A 21,040-nucleotide genomic window follows, 5' to 3' on the forward strand; every position below is an offset into this window, starting at 1 on the left:
TGATTTAAATCATGAAAATTAGTAATAGGATTTTTACAAAGACATTCCTAATATCAATATGCACAAACTATTGCATAGTTTTTATTGCACTGGTGTATATGTTTGCATTGTGATCTGTGTCACTGTATGTATGTGTGGGCCCTGGTCAAAAGTGATGCGCGATATAGGGAATAATGTGCCATTTCAGACTCACCCCAAGCAAAATGACCAAACATTTTGTAATGGTGTAGAGAGCGAGAGAGAAGGGCGACTCACTGCGCTTGTTGGCGTTGTTGTCGTTCTTGGACATGTTGTCGCTCATGGTCTGCTGCTCCCTGAAGTGGTCTTCATCTGCCTTGCGATCTCGCCCCGGACAGGCGCATATCCGCCCTTCAAACGACCTTCGTCCCAGCACCTGACCACTAATTGCAACAAAGAAAGGCATAATATATCATACGTTAATTTACAAGGCGTTGAAAGGCCTCATATGCTTACAACAGGTAATAAATAATATATTATAATTGTATGCCCTTTTTAAAGTGTTATCAAAATATTTTGTGCTTTAAAAATAGTCACACACTCATTCATATATATATATATATATATATAACTCCCAGTAATTTATTCGGCATCACTGTGCCTTCTTCAGGGTGACCCAATAAATGACTGGGAGTTTATATATAGCGTGTGCGACTCTTTATTTTTATGGCTTATAGTTTATTCACTGTTAGTCGGCACCTCTACATAAAATAATTTTCTCCGGGTGTGCGACCAGCTCATGTTTTTTATTACACTTTTTATATGAGCCATGTGTTTAGTAATGCACTTGAAATTTATTCTTGATTTTTATGGATTTATATAGGCTCATCAGGAGCAATTGACTATGAATGCTTACAGCATGTTTATTGTGAGACAGGGGTGCAAAAAGGCAGTTCAATCAGCTGTGAATTGTTGACACACATGCACACAGGCATGAGCGCACACACACACACACACACACACACACACACACACACACACACACACAATGTCATGGACTTACTCGCGTGTCTCTAGGGTGATGATGATGAGGATGGGTCTCCTGTTCATCCCTCCCACACAGCTGCTGTTGCACATGAAGTTGTAGAGGATGGTGGTGAACTCTGTCCCCACCTATCAGAGAGAGAGACCTTTACTGGCCAGTCAATCGTTAGCCAGCTTGCCAATCACCAGACAGTGATAGCCAAAGCACCACATCATAACCCCCTATGATGACACACTGAAGATACCCATTTAAAATAAAGCAAAGTTAATAGACTGAAAAAGACAACCTTTATCAGGCCAGGGCTTCGCTTGTGTGAAACAGGCCCTAACGCATCAGACTGAATGGTAACGGACAAAATATAAGCTGTATATTTTATTACCTCTAGATGGCAGTGTTGCCATATAATGTTACATAGCAAAAGTCAGGCATGGGACCTATTTTGAACATATCAATCAAAATCATGGGCAACTAAAATATAAAGTTGTAAATAGGTATACTACATCTAAATAACTAATTAGTACAAAGACTGTTGTTTTCTAGGTGATTTTAAATGTTAACCAACCACCATGTTCTATTGCTGGGGTAGGCAAACTTGGCCCTGGAGTGTTATACAGACACATTATGTTTTTAATGGAACATTTGTGTTTTAAGACCTGGCAGACCAGGTGTGATGAATTTAAGCAATCACTGTTGGTGAGGTCATTGGTAGAACAGGTTATGTTGCCTGGTTGGGATAAAATTCAGTAGTGGCTCCGGCACTCCAGAGTCCAGCACCAGGGTGGGCTACAAATATTCTACCGTATTGTGTGAGTGTGGGCGTTCCTAGCTGAGGGGAGCCACTCACCTGTGGGTTCTCGTAGGGCAACATGACACTCTGCCTGCATGTGACGGGGTCGTCCACATACTGGGACAGGTTGTTTCCCTCCACCCTGATCAGGTGGCTGGCTGGGGCCGCTTGGCCTGGGGGATGGAGGGGGGTTACAGGTCAATCAACTAATCAATCTCTCCATCCATTTAAACTTTCTTCAATTTTTATACTAAACCAAAACTACACCGAAGCAGTCTCTTTGGACCAGAGGTCCTATTGAAATGCCATTTCAGTAGAATTGTTGTATATTTCTGTCATATAGCAGACACTCTTATGAGGGCGGTATACCATAAGTGCATTTAAGGTAGTCCAACAACCACATCATACTAGCACTGTTGTGAGTCAAATCTGTTGTGGGATACATGTCGATGACACGAACTGATATGCCTATCAAGGTGGCGTGGTTGCTTACTGTCATTGAAGTCCCGTCCCAGCTCGTGGTTGGGGCAGCGTTTGACTACCTCGGTGACATGCTCCGCTTTCTTGTAGACAGGCATGGCACGGATGACACTGGCGTGGGGCGGGGCCGAGGACAGCTTGATCTGGATTGGACAGGTCTTGGCGATCTGACAGTAGAGCTTCTTCAGCAGTGGGGAGTACTGAGGAGGGGCAAAACATAAGGGGGATGTTATTTTTGACTAGTCACCGTTGTGGTGTCATTTGTTTTGTTACTCATCAAAAATCTCATCCACTTTGTTTGTTAATAATTTTTGGGAACACTTTACTAAAATCCTTCAGGTATAATGCTTTTTTAAAAAGTTATAATTTATGAGCAGGAATGAGCCTTTATGTCTTAGCATGTTTCAGCATGATAATGCACTTCTCCATGTTGCAAGGATCTGTACACAATTCCTGGAAGCTGGAAATGGACCAGTTCTTCCATGTCCTGCATGCTCACCAGACACATCACCAATTGAGCATGTTTGGGATGCTCTGGATCAACGTGTACGACAGTGTATTCCAGTTCCCGCCAATACCAGCAACTTCACACAGCGATCGAAGAGGAGGGACAACATTCCACAGTCCACAATCGACAGCCTGATCAACTCTATGCGAAGGAGATATGTCACGCGGCATGAGGAAAATGGTGGTCACACCAGATACTGACTGGTTTTCTGATCCACGCCCCTACCTCGGAATTACGAGTCATGTGAAATCCATAGATTAGGGCCTAATGAATTTATTTCAGTTGACTGATTTCCTTATGTGTCACATCTGCTCCTCCGGTGCCTCCTTGACCTGCCGCCACTCCCCCAGTGCTCTCTCTGTCTCTCTCTCTCACTCTCTCTGTGATTGTGTGGGCGGAGACAGGTGTGCTGGAGTCAGCAGATCCCCACCAGCTGCAACCTGGTCCATAATCAAGACCTCTACAAATCCTCAGTGATAATAACTCAGTAAAATCGTTGAAATTGTTGCATTTCTATTCTTGTTAAGTGTATTTATTGGTGATGAGATGTGATGTCTAAAAAAATGTACTCTCTCAAACCAAAGTGCTGAGTGATGGTATTACTAGGGTATGAGATGGAAGGTTATGAACACGTTTATCATGTCAGATTAGTAGGACTAGAACAAATTGAGTGATTTGAAACATGAGGCAAAATACATTAAGGCTTTTTGAAGGCTATAAAATTGGCTCCATCATGTCATAAATAAAAGGACTATTCGGTTGCTGGAAGGAACATGATTACCATCTACCAGGCTGGACTTGCAGGTGTTGTAGCAAAGTGAGTAATAATTCCTGGAGGTAAGCATGTCAGTTCAAAAAGCCGTGTGTGTGAAAAAGTTAAATGGAAGAGTTCGTATGAGTTCAGTAGGGACTGCAAACAATACAATCAAATCATAACTGTAGCCCTATTCAAACTCCAAACGGATATTCAATATCACAAGCTTGCTCAATTGAAGCAAGTCTACTGAGGAAAGCACCAACTACATTGGAGATACTCAGCTAAGATGCTATCATAGCCAGGCAGTGATGTATACTGCGAGTCTGCATTCAGCAGGACTTGAAACAGTTATTCAGTGCAAATGTTTGGATATCTAACTGAAGTACATAAGTGCAAGTGAAAAGAGCCCTTTGTACTCTTTGACAGGCACGTCTGCCATTACCGATGCTGGCAGTCATCCTACTAAAAAGGAGGTTCAAATGCATCCAAACTTATGGGAATGGGAGGCGTTTCTTAGCGGACAAGCTTTAACATGCCCCAACACTATCAAGAAAATCCCAAAATCCACCTGAGGATATCAAACCTTCCAGGAAAGACCGTTTTTGTGGATTTGCTACAATGACTCTAAATGCAGATGTAACATTTTTCCCAAAAGCCCTGGTGTAGAAATAAACATGTACTGTTTTCAATGCAGAGAGCCATACGCTTTAGTCATTGATGCTACAATAGCATTAACATGCTGTTCATACTCCAGTCAGTGGAATTAATCACTGATCATTTTGTCTATTCTTAGGCCATGGTGAAAATGATTGACAATAGTGGACTTTTCCATTTGAATTACACCATCATCATAAACTGTGGGGGAAATATGTCATCTTTGTAGACTCATCTTTTGTTCTGTGCTGTTCAATGTCAAAAATCCCCCATGGCGAATCCAACCGACAGCTTTGGGGGTGGGGCAGAGAAGGACAAATCTCTGAATTCCATATTGAGATACCGTTACTAAGCCTCCTGCAACCTTGCACCACTCAACCCACCTCACTCCAATCCCTTCTCCTCGCCCGCCCCCGGCCATAGCATAGACTTGAGACGTATGCGTAAAGCGGAAGCAAAATATTTGGGCACAATCACCTCTTCCCATCCTTAGCCTGCAAGTTCAGACAGATCAGCCATACTTTGAATAAATAATTTGAAGCTTCAAAACCACGACGACTTTTTCACAGATTCAGGGATTTTTTTCCCCCAGTGATTGAGCTGAGTAGCATTAACAGATCCCTCGGATGCAGTCGAAAGGTTACTGTTCTCTGAACCCGCAAAACGACCCTTGCTAACCAGCATTCCCAAATCTGATTCTAACAGATATTGATGATTAGTGACACTTAACAAGGATGGAATCTTAGCCTGAGATAAGTGTACTGTACTTCAAATGTTACCACAAATTTCCAATTGATGTGCATGGTACATGCAAATATTCTGTGCATGGATGTCTCAAGTTCTGGTTCGACCCACACAAATCGATACGTTCTACTCTAGCTAATGCTTGTGGCCCATGCAGGAATCAAACCCACAACCCGGTTGTTGCCACCAGCACCAAGGTTATGTACAATACTGAGTCATTGGAACCACACTGAAAGAGAATGAAGCCCATATGAATCAATAAGCATCATATGAGTTACATGTGCTGGGCAGATGGGGATCATTTTGATAGGTTCAGTCACAGCTCAGAGCATGGCAGAGCAATAAATCACTCTCTGTCTCTGTATGCAGCTGAGAGAGCGAGACGTCTGAACTTGTCCACTGACACATCTCCCTTCACTTATTCTACTTATTCATCATTGTTTTATTGAAAGGTACGGAACTCCCATATCACATCGACTGGAGAGCGCGTTCCACAGACAAGGGCGTTCCACAGACGAGAAAAGCCGAGTCACGAGCAAGCCCAATGCTGGGATGGATGGGCAGATGGATGGATGGATCGGTGAATGGATAAGTGGATGGAGGAATGAGTTAAGGTGTTGAGTGAGAGGGGAAGATGAAAAGTGCAAGAGAGGTATAGAATGAGAAAAGCAGAGAAGAGAAAGCGGTGCTAAAATTGGTCTAGGAGATGGAGAAGTGTATTGGAGGAAGAAGAGGTTGAGGGGGATTAAGAGGGAGAGGAGGATGTGCATGCTAGGAGATGGACGAGTGAAGAAGAGGTTGAGGGGGGATTAAGAGGGAGAGGAGGATGTGCATGCTAGGAGATGGAGAAGTGTATTGGAGGAAGAAGAGGTTGAGGGGGATTAAGAGGGAGAGGAGGATGTGCATGCTAGGAGATGGAGAAGTGTATTGGAGGAAGAAGAGGTTGAGGGGGATTAAGAGGGAGAGGAGGATGTGCATGCTAGGAGATGGACGAGTGAAGAAGAAGACAGACGGAACTCAAAACAGTCAGCCAGTCCAGTGGACCATATGTGCAGGTCCAGACAAGCTTGTGGGGAACGAGTGATAATTGCCATACTGTCATCCCTGTAGGCAAGCCAGAGCATGTCCATCGCAAAGTCAGTTAACTGTCCAAATATGTTAACACACTGCAGTCCTCCTCGACTATATCCCAAATCCCATTAATCATAGATGAGCATCAACAACACTTTCCCGAATCCCTCTCTACGCACATGGCAAAGAAAGAAATGAGTCTCTTGGATAAGAAGTGGAAATTCTATAGCGTTCTATGTGAATTCCCCCAAGGTGATTTGAGCTTTAATTGCTGTTTGGGAGCATTTGGGAGATGAAGTATATAATCATCTTTTGTTTCACCAAAATCCACCCAAAGAAATCCTGTCAGAAGTCACTGACCATCAAATCAAGCTTTATTTAGCACATTTAATAAATGGAATGTGACGCAATGTGCTTTACAGGAAAAAAACAAATAAACGATAAATACAATGTGCTTTACAGGAAAAAACAAATAAACGATAAATACAATGTGCTTTACAGGAAAAAAACAAATAAACGATAAATACAATGTGCTTTACAGGAAAAAAAACAAATAAACGATAAATACAATGTGCTTTACAGGAAAAAACAAATAAACGATAAATACAATGTGCTTTACAGGAAAAAACAAATAAACGATAAATACAATGTGCTTTACAGGAAAAAACAAATAAACGATAAATACAATGTGCTTTACAGGAAAAAACAAATAAACGATAAATACAATGTGCTTTACAGGAAAAAACAAATAAACGATAAATACAATGTGCTTTACAGGAAAAAACAAATAAACGATAAATACAATGTGCTTTACAGGAAAAAACAAAAACGATGAAAATATAAGCTGAAATATTTACTACACTATTAACATAAACTAAATGACACAAACTAAAAAGCACCCTAAGGAAAAACAAAGTTAAAAAGATGTGTTTTAAGATCTCTTTTAAATATGCCCACAGTTTTTGCCCCCGCAGATTCTCTGGCAGGCTATTCCAGAGGCTGGGGCCATAGTAACTAAAGGCGGTCTCTCCATGCCTCTTGGTCCTAGGCTTTGGGATAGTTAAAAGGCCAGTGCCAGGGGACCTGAGGGACCTACTGGGTACATAACTTAAAAGCATGTCTGACATGTATTGGGGTGCACAATCATGGTTTGATTTAGAAACCTATATTTAATAACCAAATTAATTCTATAACTCACACGCATAGAGCTTAAAACAGGTGTATTGTGTGTTCTCCGTCTGGTCTTGGTCAGTACCCGTGCTGCAGCATTCTGTATGTGTTGCACTTGATCAATAGTTTTTTTGGGTAGACTAGACGGGAGAGCATAACATTTAAGTAGTCAAGCCTGCTTGTAATAAAAGCATGGATGAGTCTCTCTCTGTATCAGCCTGAGAGAGAGACGGACACACCTTGGCAATGTTCCTCAGGTGGTAAAAAGCTATTTTGGTCACATTCCTAATGTGTGATTTTAACATTTTGTTCAGAATCTAAACTAACACCTAGGTTTTTTACCTGGTGTTTTATCTTTATTGCCCGTGAATTAAAATGTGCGGCTAGATACTCTCTCTGTGCTTTGGCTCCAACAATTAGCTGGAGGAAGTTGTGAGTCTTCCAAGTATTTAAATCACTAATACAGTCTAATAATTTATCTGTGGAGTTGTGTATCGTTTGCGTAGCAGTGAAAATCAATGCTGTGCTTTCTGATAACGCGGACAGGGGGTAACATTATATTTATATATATATAAACTGAACAGCTGGTCTCTTTTGAAGTGGTTGTTGCTTTGGGAATAATGAGCTACTGTTGCACTTGCAAACATCTCCAAATGTGGATCAAATTAACTGCAGGCCTACCTATACAAGCACAGAACAATCTAAATGCATATCTGCAGTCTAAAAAGATGTGTTGTTTATGATGTACCTACTAGTTATCATAATTACTGGAAGTGTATTGATGTTGCTCATGGCTCCACAGCTCCAGGTAAAAGTTGCCTTTTTAAGCACAATCTGTTCAAGATTTCACAAATTGATGTTAGATGGTTCCTCACCCTGAAAGTAGTCCATGTGCCAGGAGAAACTGTAATCGATGGTTTGGTTTTCACAGCCACAAACCTCAGCTAACTTTAGCTACCGGTATCTAAAAATCAATGGAAGTGAATAGGTAATGTTTGCATGTTGTTTTTTTTACAGCCAAATCAACTTTAATTAAGTAACTAAATATGGAGTTGATTTGTCCAGGAAATGTTGACAATTACACACACGCCCCATTTACTTTCATTGATTGTTAGCTAGTTGTGGCTAAAGTTGGCTGGGAAAGGTGTGTAAGGGTAATGACTTGTCAGCAGATAGCCTAGCATCTCCACTACATGATTTAATCCATGCTTGAAATCTATATGATAAACTCTGTACACTTGATATACACAAACATACATATATAAACATAACATCTACTGCTGATCCCTTGTTTCATGAGCTGAATTTAAAAATCCCATACAATTTCCCTACGCACAAAAAGCTTATTTCACTAAAATGTGCACAAATTTCTATACATCCCTGTTAGTGAGCATTCTACTTTGCCAATATAATCCATCCACCTGACAGGTGTGGCATATTAAGAAGTTTATTACACAGCATGATCAATACACAGGTGCACCTTGTGCTTGGGACAATAAAAGGCCACTTTAAAATGTGCAGTTTTGTCACACAACACAATGCCACAGATGTCTGAAGTTTTGAGGGAGTGTGCAATTGGCATGCTGACTGCAGGAATGTCAACCAGAGCTGTAATGTTCATTTCTCTACCATAAACTGCCTCCAATGATGACTGACTTCCTTATAAGAACTGTAACTCAAGATTGTTGCATGTTGCGTTTATATTTTTGTCCAGTATAATGTTGTATTAATGTAAAGAGTTTGAGTTTGATATAATGCACAAAAAGTGACAACACCTTTACCTATTGATATGCTTCATGTACAGATGACTGTTTTGATTGATACATATCAAAACAGGAGCTACCTGCTCCAAAGCCTGATGCAGAGTGTCTATGGAAATTTGTGTGAGTAAAGAGTGCGAGGATGTAACACCAGAAAAGGTGGCTAATTGATTCCAATTCTATATGTGTTTACGTGTGTGAATGTGTGTTCGAATATCCTCATTATCAAGTGTGTGTGCGTGTTACCAAGCCGTGGCAACACACACATGCAGACAGGCAGTGGTGTGGATGGGGTAGACTTAGCGAAAGGATGTGCGGTCGGTGTCTGACTCTATGGGCATGTTCGGGCCTGCGTCCTGACTGTGGGAGGCTAATAGCTGGGAAGAGCAACTCCTGACACGCTGGGATGCAGAGCATGCTCCGGCCTGTCCCTTCCTCATCCCAATCCACACCCAGCCGAGTGGCGGAGCATTGTCGGAGCATCGGGAGCGCCGATGGGTCGTTATTGGAAAAGGGCTGCGGCGTTAGATGTCATTTTCATCCCATCATGACACTTCTTGCTCTGAGAGCTCCAGGAATGTTTGAAGTTTTGGAGGCAAAGGGCTCATTTGAAGGATGGATGGTGCATGCTTGGGAGCAATTATCCCTAATACAGAATAATGTGTTGTTTACCAGACAGACACCCAAGACACCCATAACAGCAGCTATGAGATCACTTGTAAATAGAGTGGCTTAAAGTAATCTTGGGTAGATTCGTTCAGTGTGAATAATCATGATGGGGGTTTTTATGAAACACAAGGTATTCTTTGTGTTGTCTTGTGCCTTCTATTCTATTCCACCTACAGTAACCAAAGCAGGTGTCAACTCCCTCAAATAGCCAATACTGCAGTCTAAAACTGATGACTGCTGTCAGTCAAGTAGTTAGTGTATTCAATTCAATGTTCATTCCCAAGGACAGATTGTTGCTGGGCTGTAAATGGCAACAACATGGTAACCATAGCCTACAATACATAAGACCGTACAGACACAACAGCACTCCAAATCCTCATCAGTCCAGGTAAAAGAGAACATTTTAAAGTTAAGTGTCATTGAAAAGGTCCTATTGGCAAGGGCAACTCATTGGAGTGGCAATGTCACCTTTTTAATACATTTTTTAACACATAACGAGCTGCTTGCAAACACAAACCAAGTCTGTCTGAACAGCAGCCATAGTATTTAAGGAGTTAATCTCTCCAAAGCCCAGTGCCTCCTACAGTAGCTGAGAGGTGACGGCCAAAACTAGGAGGTGAAGTCAATATGCCCCTATGCCATTCCCCATAGCCTGGGCCCCCACAAGCCTACAACCACCCAGCCGCTTCTCCTACCTTAACCCTTTCAAGTCCACCACACAGTGTCTCAACTCCCCACAGACACTGATCCCCAAGCCGATTCATGTTCAAGCACGGGCCCGATGCAGGATTAAAGGTGTTACACACTCTCCTGCCATTTTGGGAATCCCCCTGCATTAGAAGCAACTCTTTCATTCCTATCGGCTTGACGGTAAGCTATTTTCTTTTCAGAAACTCACGCTTGACATGTTACTAGTAGCCCAAAAAAGCATTTGCGATGCAAATGGTCCACGAATGGACTTGACAAACATTGTTATGTCCTGTCTTGGGGGTTTCTTTGATTTGTTGTCCTACTCGAGTACAGATGCTCCTTTTGTTTAGTGCTTTGGGTAGAAGTTGCCTGTGGGCACAGATCTAGGATCAGTTTACTGTCTCCCAAAAACAAACCATAACCATTAGAGGAGAGAAAATGCTAAACTGACCTTGGTGCTTAGTATAGAGATATAATCCTGAATCCATAAATATCTCATTTACATAAGTATACACACCTCTGAGTCAATACTTTGTAGAAGCACCTTTGGCAGCGATTACAGCTGTGAGTCTTTCTGGGTAAGTCTCTAAGAGCTTCCGACATCTGGATTGTGCAACATCTGCCCATTTACTCTTTTCAGAATTCTTCAAGCTCTGTCAAATTGGTTGTTGATCATTGCTAGACAACCATTTTCAGGTCTTGCCATAGATTTTCAAGTAGATTTAAGTCGAAACTGTAACTCGGGCACTCAGGAACTTTCATTGTCTTCTTGGTAAGCAACTCCAGTGTATATTTGGCCTTGTGTTTTAGGTTATTGTCCTGCTGAAAAGTGAATTAATCTCCCAGTGTCTGGTGGAAAGCTCCATTCCTTTATTTTTTTTATCCTGAAATATTACGCAGTCCTTAACGATTACTAGAATACCGATAACATGATTTTGCCACCACTAGACTTGAAAATATTGAGAGTTGTACTCAGTAATGTGTTGTATTGGGTTTGCCCCAATTTTTTTGCAATATTACTTTAGTGTCTTGTTGCTAACAGGATGCATGTTTTGTAATATTTTTTTATTCTGTACAGGTTTCCTTATTTTCACTCTGTCATTTAGGTTAGTATTGTGGAGCAACTACAATGTTGTTGATCCATCCTCAGTTTTAATTAACCTAATGACAGAGTGAATGATAAATGATTAACACCTGTTAATGTTTTAAAGTCACCATTGGCCTCATGGTGAAAACCCTGAGTGGTTTCCTTCCTCTCCGGCAACTGAGTTGGAAAGGACCTCTGTATCTTTGTAGTGACTGGGTGTATTGAATACACCATCCACAGTGTAATTAATCACTTCACCAGGCTCAAAGGGATACTCAATGTCTGCTGTTTTACCCATCCACCAATAGGAGCCCTTCTTTGCGAGGCATTGGAAAGCCTCCCTGGTCTTTGTGGTTGAATCTGTGTTTAAATTCACTGCTCGACTGAGGGAACTTACAGATAATTGTATGTGGGGTACAGAGATGAGTTAGTCATTCAAAAATAATGTTAAACACTATTATTGCAGACGGTCGAGACAACTTATTATGTGATTTGTTAAGCACATTTTTACTCCTGAACGTATTGAGGCTTGCCATAACAAAGGAGTTACTTATTGACTTGAGACATTTCAGATTTTCGCTTTTTATTAATTTAGAACATTTTAGAAAAATATTATTCCACTTTGACATTATGGGGTATGTGTGTAAGCCAGTGACAAAAATCTAATTTTTTTATTAATTTAAAATTCAGGATGTAACACATAGAAATGTGGAAAAGTTCAAGGGGTGTGACTGTTTTTTTGAAGGCACTGTATATTTACGTGAATCCAAAGATCTATTCTTCATTTGTCTGTCTAGAACAAATTGAGAACAACTTTTTTTGTAACATTCATATTTCAGTTGGATACCATTCATATTCTAATTCCATATTTTATAATAGGGGACCAATTATAACAATCATCCCAGACTTTTACAAATCCACTTTTTCTGCGAGGTCATCTTCTTTCCCCTAAGCATTTGCTATACAAAATGATGAATTAATGTAATAACAGGGTATATTTTCACACCGAGGTACTTAACATTGTTCTCCCACTCTGTCTAACTACTGCGTTCAGGTAACAATACTGCTTTAATTGTTCCGTCAGGCAGACACGCAAGGCAAAGCAGTTTAGTGCAGGGTGTAAGGACTCTCCCTGTGCTGCCTTAAAGGCCCACTCTGTGATATTTACAGTCATTTTTTTTTGTATGTATATCAAAGGGACAATCTGTGATTTGTAAATCAATTTTTGTACTTTGAAATAATGAAATGTATACCCATTGATTCTTGAAGAATATAACTTACCAATGCGTCACAAACTTACTTCAACTGTCAGAACCCCAAATATAAGCTTGTTTTACTCCATTGTTTGTAGACAATATAATTGTGAAGAAACACTGTATAGCCTCAAAACATGGTTAGAACTATAATTTTGATATCACGGATGGTCAGTCCTTGCATCCATAGATCTGTCTATGAATTTGAGAATGGTTACACAGCAGTCCTTCAGCTGTACCAAAACAGTGGTGGGTAAACTATTTGTTATTGTTTGAACTGCAGATTGCCCCTTTAATTATATAAATGTATTGATTCTTGAAGAATAGGAATTTGAGAGTAGTTGGTTTACATTTCTCCAGCCCCATCGCTCAGCTTAAAGCAAATCAAGTGGAGGGGCAACCATTTTGTGATTTTTCAAATAAAGCAGTGGGCCTGTAAGGAGTGTATTACTCAGTGTGTATCACCCTGTGTGTGCGCTGCTCAGTCAAGTCGTTTTCTGTCTCTACTTGAATATTGCCCGACCTCAGTCCTCAGGTAGAAGTGTTTCGGATTTGTAACAACATAGTTCATACGTTCTCATTCAACATAAGGTGATGGATTCCAACTATCAATCATACAAACTATAGAATATAAGAAACCAAACACTAACATCAATTCTGCAATCACAGTAGGCTCCTCTCCTAAAATCTGTCAAAGGAAGGGCCCATAGATTATCCTGATGTAAAAAAAACGTTGGCCCCCGTAAATTGTCTAGTTACAACAACGGAGCTGGTGTTTTCCGAGTGTGTCCTCAGTCGCCATGAGACAGGTAAGGGGAAAAGCTTGTGTCAAAGAACAGTTGACAGACACATTGGAGAGGAAGCCTATGTGTGGGGACAGAGTGGAGCCCCGGAGCGACGCGGGTGACAGCCAAGAGAAGGGCTGAAGAAAGACGGAACACGGTGGTGGGTCAGAAGGCAGCGCCTCAGTGGCCGGGGGATCCTTTTACAGATCCTTACTGCCATCGAGCCCTGAATAAAGTCCCCCACGCTTGAGTACGCTTGACAGACACAGCCAAAAAGCCCCCACAGGCAAGGAAACACAGGTTCACATTTCAAACAGAGGTCAACTCTGTAACAATCCGGGGCGACACCTTTCGGGGGGGCAACTCTTTCTTTTTCAGCTCAGACAAATCACATCGCAGCAGCTCCCGTTTCAAGTGTCTTTAGATACATTCCTAGACTGTCGATTTAGTTTGGATTGGGTGTATGTCAAATACATACATGTCATTATAATTCTTCAGGTGAAACAAATGTGAATATTGATATGTTCCCAGGATTCCCAGGTATTCCCTTAATATTAATGGAGAAAGTGACTTTCTTTAACGGGAATCCTATCTTGCAACAGATAGCACAAAAGAGGTAAAAACAAACAAACCAGGATTGACTTTTAAACTAAAGAGACAAACTAACATTCTTAATCAGTTACTACAGTATATTGAAAATCATTAAACATGTACAACCATTCATTGTTGTTCAGAGCTGTATTTGTCAGACGCTACAAAGTAATTGTCCCCCCCTACAACAATCTCTTCCCCTCTGCACGCCCACTTTGTTTGACACGTGTTGCATGCACCTAAATGGAAGCATTTTGGATTGAGTCGTATGTACTGAACCTTTTAGTCATGCTTGTGGTATGGTATCAATAACAGATCAGTTCTGGGATGAAGAAAGTAACAACAGAACTAACTGTCAATCACTTGAAAAACAGATCACTGTCTTATACTGATACTAGAATAGTTTGGTCAGTGTCTACTCTTTGAACTCATGAAGAGTCAAACACACAGATTCCCGCAACTCAGTCTTCTGTCACAGGAGTGGTTGCAGCCAATAGACATAAATATATCCTCGGTTGCAGCCAACAACCCATCTCATTAAGAGAACTTCACTGATCTAATGCAGCAATGTCAGTCCGTTCTCAGGGAAAGTAGCACCGTAGCCAGCACCTTTTAGTTTGTGACTTTTACATGACCTTTTAGTCTAGGAAAGACCGAGACACCGAAACAGACAATAAAATGAAAAACTAGGGAGAGCAGAATAAAGAGCGAGAAAGAGACAGTCAGAGATAAAACAACCCCTCGCCGTCCCATTAGCTTGTAACGTTTGCGTGCGCATGTATGTCTGCCGTGTGTGTACGTCGACATGATCTGAAACTCACCGTCCAGGTGGCGGACTTGGCAGTACTGGACTGCTGGAAGGTGACCTCGAAGCAGTGGGGTCCAGGGTAGTCTGTGTTTGACGGGATAGCTGGCGCCGGCGACAGGCCGTCAAATGTGCTGTTGGGCTGCGAGTAGGGGGACGGCGTCGGCACTGCAGACGTGTTCTCCCCCGAGCTGTAGGGGCTGGTGGACGCCGCTCGCTGGCTCCCCAGGTTCGCCTCCATGCTGCTGCTCAACAGGTTGTACTGGGACTGCACAGAGGGAAGGAGGGTGGGAGGGAAAGGAGGAGGGAGGGAGGAGGAAATTGTTAAGGAAAAGGTAAGGCCCAACCTGGAGAGAGACAGGGATTTTTGGGCTCATCGGGGGGTTCAGGTTACAACACTCAAAGGAAGGGTTTTTGGAGGGGTAGGGAGGAATAGGAATTGTTGAGGTGTGTGTAAAACAAGGAAAATTCTAACAAGTGGGGACCTTTTGCCAGTCCCCACAAGGAAAAAGGCTATTTTAGGCTTAGGGGTTAGGTTCAGGGTTAGAAGTTAGAGAAAATAGGATTTTTGAATTTTAGATTTTTTTTTGTTTGGTCCCCACAAGGATAGTAAAACAAACACGTGTGTGTGTAGACCCCCACCCTGTATCCCCCCCAGGGGGGGCTGGGTGAGGTTGTAAAACATCAATGTAATCTGTGATCTGCCTAATTGCCTGCCAGTGCCATCTCCATGGGGAAATGTGTAACTCTGTGGTGAGAAACTTCAGATCACTAGCCAAACTACCTGCACATGGAGGGAAAAGCTTGAAGAAAACAATCTTCTAATACTCAATTTACAGACAACCTCAAAATCATCAATAATCAGAGAGTGAAAGCCTCTGGCCATAATAAAGTCTATACAAAGTCGCCAACTCGTGCAGTAACTACTTGATTGAAGATTAGCACACAACTGATAATTATCAGTCATCAATATAAGCAATATCATTTTGCAATGGAGTGTGGAATACTGTGGAGAAATACATTCAAAACAATAAAATATCTTTCCCCACCTGATCTCCCTTCACAACCCCTGGACAATCAAAACACTACTACTGCAATGAACTGGGCAAAACACAGGTATACAAGACAAGGTTGAACACACAGACATAAAATCAAACACCAAGAGTTACCTTCTTCTTCACGTAGTACATCCTTCCAACCGGCTCTATTCACTTTCACAACACAAACTCCTAAGTCAGAAGTTTCAGAGCAAAATAAAGCAAGAAGAAAAAGGAAGCATAGCCTGTAGGATCGGTAGAGGGGTGTGCATCGATGGACACAACTCTCTCCCAAACACAGCAGCACCCCTTCTCAAAGACCCTTTAATGGCAAAGGTTAGAAAAAAAAAACACTGACAGAAAGAACGACAGGGGATGAACTGAGAGAGAGGGAAAGAAAGAGGTAGAGAGACCCAAAAAATTGCGCCAGTGTTCTAATTACAGCATGCCTGGACTCAGACGACAACATCAGCGCAAGTATGCACACGCTGGAGAATGCATAGTGAAGACCCGCACAGCTAGGATAAACATTGTCTGTCTGACATTTGTCCCAGAGAGAAAGAGAGACAGAGGGGAATGAGGAAAACACTAAAAAAGTATAGGAGTCAGGCTCAAAGGTCACAGGAGGGGAGATAGTGGTGCGCCCATATAAGGACAGTGCATAGGATTGTCTGTGGGGCAGGCGGCCCATGTCATATCAATACTGAGGTGAATTCACACATTTTGACTGGGGTTTGTTGTTGTCAAGCAGCGGGTTGTGATTCCCTAAGTGTTTAAAACAATGATGACTCATCGAAAGTAATTTTGATTCCCCCGTACAGGAAAAACCAAACAGTAGGCCTATTTCTAGCCAGAACCTAGGCGTTCACCACTGGATCATGACCCATGCACCATTTGAGGAACTTACACCAGACACTACACTCTCAGAAAAAAGGGTTCCAATAGGGTTCTTCGGCTGTCTCCATAGGAGAACCCTTTTTGGTTTCAGGTAGAACCCTTTTGGGTTCCGTCTGTGGAAAGGGTTCCAAATCAAATTTATTTATATAGCCCTTCATACATCAGCTGATATCTCAAAGTGCTGTACAGAAACCCAGCCTAAAACCCCAAACAGCAAGCAATGCAGGTGTAGAAGCACGTGGAACCCAAAGGGATGAACTAACATTCTTAATCAGGAACCAAAAATGGTTATTTTCCTTTGGGGACAGCCGAAGAACCCTTTTAGGTTATAGAGAGCCCTTTTTCCCCCCTAAGAGTGTACCTGACATGCAACTATAAAGACCCATTCCTGATTAAACCAGGCTTGGGCTGGATGTATAGTTCAAGGCTAGCTCTGAACATTGGTAAAAGCCAGTGGTTTCCTATAACAGCCTGTATGAATGAATGCCTATAAATGCATTCATAATTTGTAGTACACAAAGACAGTTAATAGAAAGTGTTCTTAATATTTTTTTTACTGTTAATACTATGCAACATGTATCTATTTGAGAGACCTTGGTTCGTAAAGGGAGTTTCCACTATAGTGAGACAAGTCCAGCTGTTGTTGTCATCTCTAGAAAACATTTTAGACAAGTTCATCTGAGGAACATACTGTAGTCACAGAGGTAACCACACACACACAGGTGTGCTATGTCATAATGTCTCAGCTTGATCTATAACAAGTTGAAACAGAGCAAAAGCCGCCTGTGTGTGTGTGTTTAGAATAGTGCACTCCCGATGACCTACTGTTTGCGTCCTGAACTAATCACAGCATCTAAAAATGTTCCATCTATCTTCTTATAAATTTACTGCGTTGAAATAACACACTGGGTACACACTGGTTAAATCAACATTGTTTTCAAGTCATTTCAATTCAATTACAATGAACCAATGTGGAATAGACATTGAATTGACATGTGGCCCAGTGAGAAGACACAATACAAATACAATAAATATCCCTACCAATCAGGATGCAATGAAAAATGCATTTCATGGCATCATGTGTTTTGTTGCATGTCTGGACTAAGCAGAATATTTGGGAGGAGTAGATTAGCGCCTGGTAACTGCTACATCACCAATTTGGTCTAAACTCTGATCATGAAGTCATGAATGTCTGCCCCCTATTGGGAGGAAATGGGAAGTGTCAGTAAAGAGGATAAGGTTAAGGTTTGGGGAAGGTAAGCTGATCCAAGATCTGCACCTAGGGGTGATTTAACCCCAGCGCCAGTAAAGAGTGTTTGTTATACTGGGGTAGTTAGAAGTTTCCCTAACCGCTGGTCCAGGAACAGTGTTTTTCTTTGACCATCCTAATGATTATGTTTATGATTTCTTACTCATTAATTCATTAATTATTCTCTGTTCGTGAAAAAAAGTTGCAAAATTCAACTTCTTACATCCGATGTGAGATTTTTTGTTGTTGTGAATTTAACTAGGCAAGTCAGTTAAAAATAAATTCTTATTTACAATGACAGCTTACTCCGGCCAAACCCGGATGACGCTGGGACAATTGTGCGCTGCCCTATGGGATGCCCAATCATGATGCAGCCTGGATTCAAACCAGGTACTGCAGTGACACCTCTTGTACTGAGATGAAGTGTCTTAGACCACTGTGCCACTCGGGATTCATGGAATTCACACAACAAATAATTGTGTGCATTGAAATATTTATCTTCAAAACTGTTATTGTGAACGCCTGTGAGAACCAGTCCCATGATATCAGAACTGGAATGGTGACTATAATTCTTTATAGCAAACTCTATATCCCCCATCTACCCAATGAAGCCAAAAGAGTGTACCAATGTCAATACAGTTGAGAAACATACCAACAATATGGATGGACTCCAGTCAGTAAGTAAGCATTTCACGGTAAGGTGTTGTATTCAGCGCATGTGACAAATACATTTGGATTGGATTTGAAGTATAGTTAAATCCATGAGATACATCTTTTGTAATATTACAGTAAAATGACACTAGTCATCTATCATGTTAGTTACTCTGTGATAAATCTTAAATAGTATTTACACAAAAAGCAAAAGAACAGGAGGCATCCGACCTATCATTGACCCCCTTACATCTTCATCCTCTTCAGCCTTCAGCCTACCCTACTTGAATAACCAGTTGACACAAATGATGGTTCTGAGTAACCGTACTACAGAACAATACTGTGACTGATTCCCAAATAAAACCAATGACACAATCCAACCAAAACTAAGTTATCCTTGCAAAAATGACACATCAAAATGACACATCAAAATGACATCCACACAGGTGTGTAGACTAAAACAGATATATATACTGCATAATAGCAGAAATAAAAGTCAGACACCTTACCGTGGTGTAGTGCTGCCCGGGGTCACTAACATACAACATTTTAGATGTCCTGTAGAGAGCGGAGGGCGGTCGTAAGGAGAATGGTGTTCCCCTGACCGGGTGGTCATAGATGGAACTGGGAGAAGGGGAGCGGTAAGGTCAGGTGTGATCAGGTGCAGTCACTGCTATGAACCACACTAGTCATCTTTCAGATCCACAGGGCAGGTGAACCGCTCACTAGAACCTGGGTTGGGTCGTGATGGAGGAACGACGTATGACGGTTCATTCGCTTCTTTTGACCTGCCTCTGCTGCTGGTCTTGTCTCGGCCCTCTCAACTAGTTCTGCATCTAACAACAAATGTAAGGACCTCCCATTTTTTTTCCTCTCATGACTATTCATTAACTAGCAAGGCAAGTCCAGGCTTGCCCAGTGACATATTGGATCAGTCCAATATTGTACATCAGAAGGCTTGTTTGTAATTGAATGACTTGTCCTCTTCTCATAGATTTTGGTCACGTGAGCATTGTTTGATGGTGTTCAGGTAAAACAACACACTCTCTAGTCCATTAGTGCCTTCCTCATAAAGCACTGACAAGGTATCTGTTTGCCAAACACATTGAAAAATAATTGAAGTCGTCTGTTTACAATAGAGAGCTGTGTCTAAACATTTAGAAAATAATGTTATAGCAGTTTCTAGACTGTTGCAGCTGTTTTAGACACACACACACACACACACACACACACACACACACACGCTACAGATGGCAGAGCAGAAGTTTGTGTGTGTGGGGCTTGGCTTGCTGCTCTCTAATTAAGGTGTTAACCTCCCCCTAATCCCAGACCACTCACCACAGAGTACTGAGGGAGGGAAAGGGCTCCGGAGGAGAGGGAAATGAGGAGGGAATCTCTACTTCAATGGAGGGAAAATCACGCCCCACCAATACAGGAACAACCCTGACCTGATACCGGCTAGTCTGTTATTGTCCACGCATGTCACACCGCCGCAAAGTCAACGTGAAAACAAAAGCATTAATCCATTCTAAAATACTAGTCCCGTATATAAACTGAGTGGACATGCATTTTTAATTTTCTTATTTAACTAGGCAAGTCAGTTAAGAACAAATTCTTATTTTCAATGATGGCCAAGGAACAGTGGGTTAACTGCCTTGTTCAGGGGTAGAACGACAGATTTTTACCTCATCAGCTCGGGGATACGATCTTGCAACCTTTCGGTTACTGGTTCAATGCTCTAGCTACTACATTAAGTGTACATGACATAGACTAACCAGGTGAATCCAGGTGAAAGCTATGATACCTTATTGATGTCACTTGTTAAATTCAATCAGTGTAGATGAAGGGGAGGAGACTGGTTTAAAGAAGGATTTTTAAGCCTTGAGATGATTGAGATATTGATTATGTGTGCCATTCAGAGGGTTAATAAGCAAGACAAAAGATTGAAGTGCCTTTGAACGGGGTATGGTAGTAGGTACCAGGCGCACTGGTTGTGTCAAGAACTGCAACGCTGCTGGGTTTTTCATGCTCAACAGCTTCCTGTGTGTATTAAGGACAGTCCACCACCCAAAGGACATCCAGCCAACTTGACACAACTCTGTGAAGCGTTGGAGTCAACATGGGCCAGCATCCCTGTGGAACACTTTCGACACCTTGTAGAGTCCATGCCCCGACCAATTGAGGCTGTTCTGAGGGGAAAAGGGGGTGCAACTCAATATCAAGGTGTTCCTAATGTTTTGTACACTCAGTGGTAATTTCACTCGTCTGTATTTTAACGTATTTCTTCTTGTGATGACTAAATCTTATCATAACTCAAACTTCCTCAAATCTCATTATTTTACGCACATTTTTGAAAGTTAGGACTCAGCCCTTACAGTGTGTTGTTAAATGA

The 21,040-nt window shown here is 41.7% G+C and overlaps 1 protein-coding gene across 3 annotated transcripts in view; it reads right to left on the reverse strand.

Moving 5' to 3' along the window:
• tp73 (tumor protein p73) overlaps positions 1-21,040 on the reverse strand; it is a 45,895-nt gene that overhangs the window by 7,274 nt on the left and 17,581 nt on the right. For 2 of the 3 annotated variants that reach the window (XM_024375399.2, XM_042299357.1), the window contains exons 4-8: positions 14,831-15,082; positions 2,284-2,470; positions 1,848-1,963; positions 1,022-1,131; positions 256-401 (exon numbers count right to left, since the gene is read on the reverse strand). In XM_024375399.2, the coding sequence (XP_024231167.1) occupies positions 256-401; positions 1,022-1,131; positions 1,848-1,963; positions 2,284-2,470; positions 14,831-15,082 (811 nt within the window). Of the gene's footprint in view, positions 1-255; positions 402-1,021; positions 1,132-1,847; positions 1,964-2,283; positions 2,471-14,830; positions 15,083-15,983; positions 16,322-21,040 lie in introns of those variants that run through there. The other variant, XM_024375401.2, reaches the window with a different exon arrangement.

Source organism: Oncorhynchus tshawytscha, linkage group LG16 (assembly GCF_018296145.1).
Source record: "Oncorhynchus tshawytscha isolate Ot180627B linkage group LG16, Otsh_v2.0, whole genome shotgun sequence".
NCBI classification, from domain to species: domain Eukaryota; kingdom Metazoa; phylum Chordata; class Actinopteri; order Salmoniformes; family Salmonidae; genus Oncorhynchus; species Oncorhynchus tshawytscha.